We start from the raw sequence: 9,405 nt of genomic DNA, 5'->3' as shown, positions 1-9,405 counted from the left end.
GTTAATTTATTTTAACATTTGACTTTTGATCCCAACTTTAACCGAAGTTGACAAATAGGACTTCTTCATTGAGAAACTGGATATGTTTAACTAAACCCACAACTAAGTCACCAAAACCACTTCACTTTATTAACTATTGCAACAAACTATTGCTTCAAATCTTGGACCAAACTACAGATTATGCAACTAATTTCCAAACTCAACAACCCCAATTCATCCTTGCAATTTATATAAGCACATACCTTTAGATAATACCAATCGTCCAACTTAGAAACAAACTACAAGGAAAGGGATTGAAGAACCAGCAGATCTCTCGCGCTACCTACTAGCAAAAATTCCATCTAAGATAGATTGAATCGACAGACTTAATTATACTTATTTCATGGCTCGCGCACTAGTACTCTTGGACAACAAGTTCACTAGCCTATCTCAACTAGTTGCAAGCCATTCGAGGAAATGGAAGCGCAAGTGGAGAGCATGTTATGGCTATGGCGATGAACATGACCCTGTTATTCAACTCAATAATGAAGAGATTGATCAGAGTTACTATTTTGGAGAAGCTGATCCAAACACATGCAGTGGTGAAGTCTCTGTAATCTGGAAGAAAAATATAATCATGGGAGGAAAATGCCAGCTTCCTCAATTTTCTGGTGTCATAATTTATGATACTGCTGGGAATTTAGTTAATCCCAAAACTCCACGCCCTCTTGCACTTCCATGGAAAGAATAATGTTCCGTCCATTCATAAAAAGGATTAATATTGCTCTTTAATATTTATGTACTGGTTGGTTATTTCCTTCTTTTCTTTCTTTTTATTTTTCTTAAATCTATTGAGAACCAAGTGATTTAGTAAATGATGTACTCTCTCTCAACGTTTATAACTTGCCTAACTTAATGCCAATGTATCCTGAAAATTGAATATACTGAACTCAAAGGATATTTTACAAAACGGGGAAGAAAAGAATTTCTTATTTACTACAAATGAAAAGTAAGAACTAAGGCAAAGTGGTTCGTATGCCTACTTTACCTACTTGACGAAAGGAAACAAAATGTCTTATCAGTAATTCAATAGTCAATACTTTCTAAGTTCATCCAGTGTTTGTCCAATAGAACAATCTGTGTCAGTCAAAACGAATCAGAAAACTGAAATGTCGTTGAGCTCTAATAACAGTTACCTAGTAAAATACAAATTGCTAACCATACAGGCGCGCGCACACCAAAAAAAAACATAGAGACAAGAAATTGATGGACAAAGTTTGCAAAAACTATTCAATTCTTAGGTATTGGAGAGGAGCCACACACTGAATATGCAGGTGTAGGTATATTACAATATAAACTGGTGAATGCCACACGAGGGTGAGGGGCGGGGGCAGGGCTCGGGGTAAAGGAAAAAATGCTTGGAACTGAACCTTTGCAGTCCCTCTGATTCATAATAAGGAAACTGGCACCTCTTCATCAGCAAAAGGTTGAATGTATCCAACAAATCAAGAATTTTCCTTGGATGGAACAATTATTTGTGGCCAAATAAATCAACTGTACATCTCAGGTTTCAGGACTCCCACGTAGGGTAAGTTCCTATAAAGCTCAGAAAAATCTAATCCATAGCCAACCACAAAATAATCTGGACACTGCATGCAAATTAAATGAAGAATGATAAATAAAAGGTTACTTGCACCAATATTTCTAGTGCGGAATAGAAAGTTATATATATACATATATACATACATATATATATATATATATATATATATATATATATATATATATATATATATATATATATATATATATATAAAGTTGGGACAATAAAAGATGAGTTGGCATCTCTCTTTGACTAGGATTGCCATTTATCTTTTTTCTCATTTTTTTTGGCTTTTTTGTGTTCAAAAATATTTTCCCATTCAATGGACTTTTTACTATTAAATGTATTACAATTATTACAATTAATATTGATTATATTACAACTCCTAAAGGTACGTTACTATCTTTGTAATTACGCAATGTTTACCACCCTATTTAGTACCTATCATTATTATAACCTTTAAGACCATGTTCTTCTCTAATTTAATGAAATAAATATGCCACTCAAGAGTCCGTCTCCTTCAAATAGTCCTTCTGCTCTCTACTAATGTTGTCATTCCTTTTGGCGTCAGGTACTTTTGGAATTTCTTTTTTGCTCTTTATCTTTTTGTAATATTTTGTCCTATAGAAGATTGTTACTTTGAATGTAATACCATTTACCCTACTTTGATGTATTGATTTCCTGATAATAATTGTTTTCGCATGTCGTTTTTTCTCTTCTATTTTTCTGATTTGGTGGATATAATTCTTTTGCCATGTTTTTATTTTTAGTGATCCATTGATATGTTATTTTTAGCAGATTATTATAGTTTTTAATTGATATTGTTCTCTTCTTTTTTTTGTTTCATTCTGTTTTTTGTATATAGAAGTAGAATATCTTTTTTGGTTTCCAATAGATTTGAGTTTTCTTGAAGTGAAAGCAAGTATCAAGGTATTATAATTTCAGATTTCAATTGTAATAAATTTCTTTTTGAAAATTTATACATCTTACTTTCTCTATTTTAGAGTATATAAATAGCCTGGATGCTTTGATATCTTTAATGTATTTTACTAGATGGTATAAGAATATTTGTTTGTTAGTTGCTAAGATTGAGAACTATATCAATCTATATACAAATGTTGTTTAAGATAGGTTTTATCAGAAAATACTTAAATTTACTGAAGTATAGTTCCATCGTATCAGAAGAGTTTGGTGATTGTTTCCCATTTAGCATTTTATACCCTTCGGTGCTCTTTTTTATTCCAATTTACAAGATTGTACTATAGTAATATTTTAGGTATATATCAGTGTTTATTTATTCTTTAGTATATAATAACGATAATTATTTTCCTTTCTTTTACTAGTTTTTTTAAAAAGATTTTCTTAAATTGCAATGCGTTCGCTCTCAACTACTGATTAAAGAAAGATGAAGAAACTTTGTTTGTGACATCCTATTCAAATGTTTGCGAGAGGAGTTGCATTTTAATAAAGTAAATGCCAATGTGTCCTCGCTATGATCAATAGTATAATATGTAGAACTTTGGCCTTATGAGACATTGCAAATAGAGATTAAAAATTATTATTGAAAATTAGGATTTGGGCGCACATACTATGAGTAGAAAACTACATGGATTATGATAATTCAAACTTATCGAAAGAGTAATCTTTTTCTAAGAAAATGAAATAAAACCCCTAAATGTCCATTAAGAAATAGGAAAATTCTCTTCAAAATTTTAAAAAGGGAAGTAAATGTGATACACAGAGAAGCTTTATTCTAGAGCATAATTTATGTACTTGGAGCATTATTATAAAATTAGACACATGACCAAAAGAAGTGAAGTTGTAAAAGTTCGTCTGAATAGGTTTTAATTGATAGGCTATTTCACAAATATAAGTATTGTGCTAGAACTTTAGTATCCATATTTAATTTTTTTTTCTTCATATTTGATATCTTTTACGACCGCGCAAAGCGCGGACATATATACTAGTTTACAAATAGAAGGGGAACCTTGGAGCAACGATAAAGTTCTCTCCGTGTGACCTATAGGTCACGAGTTCGAGCCGTGGAAGTAACCATTAATGCTTGTGTTAAGTTAGGTTGTCTACACCACATCCCTTGGGGTGTGACCCATCCCCACCATGCGTGAATGCGGGATGCTTTATGCACCAGGCCGGGCTGCCCTTTTTTAACATTTACAAATAAAAGAATGGAGTTTCGGTTAATCTTCTAAAGGGGGAGTATGTAGGAGCTATCCAAATGCAAGCTACAACATCTTTCTTTCTAGACATGCTGTTGTTATAGGCTGGTTATCCATCAAAAATAGCAACGAGCCATCTCTAATCTATTATAATGCGATATTTCAATATTTGATTTGCCAATAGTATCTTCCTGTGGTATCGGCTAGTGACATCAGAGAAATCTCATATTCTCAGTTTAATTATTGGGCAAAAGAAGAACTAAACATATTACTACTATCATTTTAGAAAACCAATGCCAAGTTTTTCTCTATTGCATAAATGGTCATAAAACCAATGTAGTAAACCAACCTCTTTGTCATGACAGTTGCCGGCTGCTATAACCATGAATAATTTCAAGTCTTCTCATGCGGAAGGGACATATTAAGAAAGCACATAAACCGTAGAAGCATATATCAAATACTTGCCAATTTAACAGTGTGGACAGGAAAATTTGCTACTGCAATAATTCTTTCATAGGTGGAGAGAGATTAATCTTACTCCCTCTGGTCCACAATAAGTGACCAATTTGCTTTTTTATTTTAGTCTAAAATAAGTGTCCATTTATATAATCAAGAAAAAATTCAATTTGTTTTTCCAAAATTAACCTTATGTACGTATCCCTAAAAAGTTATTTACTCCTCACATTTGAGAAGAGAAGTAAGTGCTACTATAACTATGGTGCAACATTTAATGAAGGGTAGTTCAGTCACACTAACTATTTTCGTCTAGAATTTAGTATTTCCTTAATGGGTGTGACTAAAGCAAATTGATCACTTATTGTGGACCGGAGGGAGTACAACTCTACATCAAAATAATCAATTTCCTTTTCATGAATTAAGAGTTAACTTAAAGGTTCTCGAAATATGCTTTTTTTTAGAAAATACTTTAGCTCTTTAGATCAGACAGGAATTGCCACAGTTCTCCCTTTCTCGTTTTTACTTTGTCTATTTTCTGTTGGAGAGACTGGCCAGCAGAAAACAACTATGGCAAAACGAAGCATTGCCATTTTTTTAAAGTTTCTATAGACAAGATAAAGCTAACAAAGATTGACATAGTAAAAGAAACTCAAAAATTATGGCAATCAAATGCCTTGAAATCATCAGATCAGTAATAATTCACAATCCAAATACAACAAGAACGAAGGACTTTCATTAAAGCAAAGAGAATATTAGAGATTACCTCAAAACCACGGTAGAACTTCCCTTCTCCCACAAGTTCAAAATTAGCCTTCCTCTTTGATGGTTTATCGAGGAGCGTGCACACCGATATGGAGGATGCTCCTTTAAATTTCAAGTGTTCAATGAGGCAGGACAACGTGTTTCCTGTATCCACAATGTCCTCAACCTGGGGAAATATCAGAAGAGCCATGATTATCAGCTCAGATTCAACATGTTTCAAAAAATAATAATTAGTCAAATAAAATGTCAGTATGCTGATATGCAGGTTCATTGTAGACATGGTCACTGATATAATTTTACAACTTAAACGCAGGATTCATGAGTCCAACTGATAGGTTAAGGTTAAGCTGAAAGAATCTTCATGCTCCAAGCACGTAACTAAAATTATATATACTGCAACCAAATCACACATAACACAAGCTAGTGGTTCACTTATAAATCTGAAAATTGAGGAAGGGAAGGGGGAGACTGAGATAACCAAGTAGCAGCAGTTATGACGGCAATATATGGCGACACGACAATTTAACCAGCCAAGATACTTGGAGAATGAAAGCTCGACTAAGAGGACCCTAATAAGCACTTCGGCAGGATCTCCCCTAAATCCTAAATGGTAGCAAGATATTCTATTGGAAAACATTGGCTTATGTTAACTAAGATGTACACGTGATCTTTTGTCAAGTCATACATGCAACATCTGAAATGTAAAGGGAGTTAAAAATCCAGTCACAAAAAGCAATTTTCTTGCTTCCCCCTAGTTATAAACAATCTTTCTGTACGTGCACCCACATCAGGCGATTTCCATTTTCTACCTTTCCAGCAAAAATGTGTAAATGGAGAAATGCTTAAGGTGTGTTTGGTATGATGGAAAATATCTTTCAGAAAGCACTTTCCAGAAGAAACTTTGCCTCACTATCCAACTCTCTAATGTTTAAAACTATTTCAAACGGACACGACAAGAGCAAAACATAAGCTAAGAAAGTCATCTTTCATTCTTTAATGGAAAATATTTTCAAGAAAGATATCTTTTGGTGATTGGTCGCCAGAACATGTTGGATTCATACCAAACACACCCTTAGTCTTGCAAAGATTTCCATAAAGCTTTTCAGATACATTAATATCCTTGAAGCGCCACAAACAGAACACTTTTATAAATTACAATAGATTGAATTAAAATGTACAAAATTTCAGCTGCTAGAACTGAAAAAATAAGCATAACCAGTGAATAAAGATTGCATTTTTAATTATCTCAATTGCACGTATATATCTCAAACTGATGAACCCTAATATACCAAAAAAGGGAATTCTTCCAAACACTATAATTAACAAATTCATACCAAAATCACATGCTTTCCAGTAACATCAATTTTCAAATCGCAAGAAATCTTGGGTTTGCCATTGGATACAGTACCAGAGCCGTATGATTCAACCCGAACAAAATCAACGGAGATGGGAAGTTTGATTTTGCGAACAAGGTCAGCTAGGAACAGAAAAGCACCAGTGGCAACGCCCACAGCGACCGGAGCGGATTTACAAGAAGAAAAGCTGAGGGTAATTTGGGAAGCAAGCTCAGAAACTCGTCGAGAAATTTGCTGCTCTGTCCATAAAATTTTTTCTATATGATCGTCCAAATTGGTAGACATTGATGCCTTGGGGACAGAATCAGCAATAGAATAAATGAAGGAATCTTTCACAATAGAATCAGCAATAGAAATGCCTGCAACTTTATTGCTGGGGATAGGGTTTAAGGGCCTTATGATAGAGTTTTTAAATTACTTCATATGTAACACATTGATTATTAAATATTCTCTAATTGTCCTTTTTATTTTAGATTTGGTTTGAAAATATGTTTTTGTATTAATTTTAGTTTTTGGTAACCAAATTGTAGAAATTTTCTTTGTAAACAAAGTTATTGAAGTTCATGTCTAGTAATCACAACAGACCAAGAAACTAATTTCGGGTAAATACCAACATCCAAAGAATAAAGAACCATTTAGACCCATTCACTTTATACTGATATTTGCATATATTTTGTATTTCTAAAAAAACATCCTATCCTAACGCAATTAACTTTTCAGAACAAATATAGAAACATAAATTGTTTTTAGAATATACAAGAAAACAGTTTTAAAACAAACTTTTTGTAAAAATGACATCTAGCAAGATCAGTCCCTTTCCATATAACTCTAATATCTCACTACTGTTTAAAAAAATTATGTACTAAAAACGGAATGTTGAGTAGCTAGCAAAAATAGGAGAAAAAGATTAGAACATGCGAAAAAATGGGTGTTGCATGAACATTAGAAGTTGGCTTTGTTGAAAATTGTTATCACATTGGAAGAAATAGAAAAATTATGTAAAAATATGTCTCACTCCTGGGAAGATTTGGACGAGGTGGTACGTGATATTCCGTTCACCGAGACGCTATTCCAAGTGATTTTAATGGCCACATCAGGATGACTTCTAGGGGTTATGACAATGTGCATGGCGGCTTTGATTTTGGTGATGGAAACGATGGAGGAACTTTGTTGTTGGATTTGCTAAGGCTTTTAATTTGGTGATAGCTAACTCGAGTTTTCAAAGAAGGAGGAGCACTTGGTCACATTTTATAGTACGGTGGCCTTATAGAGGTTTATGCACAGATTGCAAGATTATTCCGAGCGAGAACCTCATGACCCAACATAGGCTCTTGGTAATGAATTTAGACATTAGGTAAAAGAGGATCGTGTATGGTCAACCTAAGATCAAGTGAGGAGCCTTGACTAAGGACAAAGCTCGGGAGTTTGGGGAGAAGTTGTTAGTAATGGGAGCTTGAAGGAGTAGTGGAAACACGAGTAGTATGTGGACCATGATAGCGAATTGCATTAGAGAAGCAGCTAGAGAGGTATTAAGGGTCTCGGAGGGCTACACTAGTGGGCATAAAGGGGACTAGTGGTAGAATGGAGAGGCTCAAGAAAAAGTGAAAGTCAAGAAAGCGACTGTTGCACCCTATTTTACCCAGATTAAGATAGGATTCACCATAATGGAAATTCCAAGGTTCATAGAAGGTAAGGAGCCTCCACCTAATATTTAGGTAGATCGGGGTACTTATGGGTCGAATAAAGATCAACTCTTAATAGTTTGCTAAACCAATGAAATTCTAGATAAGGGTTCAAGTTATTCTATGAGGAAAGGGTGAGACATCACTTAAAAGTTAAAATCTATCTAAGGATAGTTCCTTAAACTTAGTCTAAAAGATAGGGATAATAGTCTATATTCTAATTACTTGTCTATAAAAGTGTAGGTTAAAACCTATAAGTTCATTTAGAAGATCTATGTAATTTGAACTATTCTTTCTTCTTCTTTTTTTTAAAAAAATAATTTAACTATACTTTATAGAAAAGGTTCAAAACTACCCCTCGATTATTTAAAATAGGATAGGTTTACCCTCAATTAAAAATTGGCATCATTAGTGCCCCTGCGGCAACCTTGTGAGCACGTGATTTTTGCCCCACATGAATTACTCCTAAAGAATTAATTTTTTTTTTTTAAAATTGTTTGCCATTTTAGGAATTATTGTAAAATTTTCTTGATTATTTACATTTTTCTGTGCATGTTTAATTTTATTTAATTCATGAAAATACAAAAAAATACTTTGCATTTGCATTTAGGATTTAATTCTACATTTTTAGGTTAATTAGCAATTTAATTGTCTTAGAAAAATGAAAAAATCACAAAAATGACTCACTTTGCATTTTAACTTTTTAATTTTGAACTTTATAGTTTTTCTTTTAATTTAGGAGTTATTTAATTTTTGTAATTTGGCTTCGCATCCGTACTTCACAAGGTCAAAAGGAAGGGTTGAAATGTCTACAGAAAGTCATCTGCCAATAGTTCCAATCCTGGATGATAGCCCGATCTCGGCCATCCCAACTTTCGAGTCAGCAACTGCAGAGGAAAACATAATTCGGCTCATAACAACGGACCGATTATCGGAATGATTTGCGAAGATAAGGAGTTCGATCCTGCTTTGAAAGCCATAATTGCAATCACTGATGTTGAAAAGAAGCCAAAGGCTGCCGCAAAACAAGACAAGGGGGAGAAGAAGATTAAACCCACCCCTCAAAATACAAAAAACAAAGTGGAAACCAAAACTGGGGCAACACCCTCAAAAGATGTCGTTCTCTATGTTCCCGGGGTCACAGGAAAGGACAAGTGACATTGAGCCCTCCAAGAAGGTTTGATCTGAACAAGGGATGTAAAATGTATGGGCCTAAAGGGACCTATATGGTACGGGGGCCAGTAATTTCACCAAGGCTGAATGAGCCCGTGGTTATTGGTCGCGCACTGCAGAGGCCCATGACAGATCCCACTGCCGTCCCATGGAATTACAACAAGGCGGTAGTAACCTATAGGGGGAAAGAGATCTGGGGAGAAGCAAAGGAAACTAAC

General features: G+C 34.2%; 2 protein-coding genes across 2 annotated transcripts; one reads left to right on the top strand and one right to left on the bottom strand.

The window, feature by feature from the left end:
• The first annotated feature begins 382 nt into the window (after positions 1-382).
• LOC107777732 (uncharacterized) lies at positions 383-730 on the top strand. The gene has a single exon (XM_016597863.1). The coding sequence runs from the start codon at positions 383-385 to the stop codon at positions 728-730; it is 348 nt and encodes a 115-aa protein (XP_016453349.1).
• Positions 731-1,054: 324 nt separating this feature from the next.
• LOC107811442 (uncharacterized) lies at positions 1,055-6,754 on the bottom strand. Its single transcript, XM_075232819.1, has 3 exons — positions 6,312-6,754; positions 4,979-5,143; positions 1,055-1,628 (listed from the first exon to the last, which is right to left on the bottom strand). Exons 1-3 carry the CDS (start codon positions 6,615-6,617, stop codon positions 1,530-1,532), a joined length of 570 nt encoding a protein of 189 aa, XP_075088920.1. The 5' UTR covers positions 6,618-6,754; the 3' UTR covers positions 1,055-1,529.
• Positions 6,755-9,405: the final 2,651 nt, after the last annotated feature.

Source organism: Nicotiana tabacum, chromosome 16, assembly GCF_000715075.1.
Source record: "Nicotiana tabacum cultivar K326 chromosome 16, ASM71507v2, whole genome shotgun sequence".
Taxonomy (NCBI): Eukaryota; Viridiplantae; Streptophyta; class Magnoliopsida; order Solanales; family Solanaceae; genus Nicotiana; species Nicotiana tabacum.
This window is presented reverse-complemented; position numbering and strand designations above follow the sequence as displayed.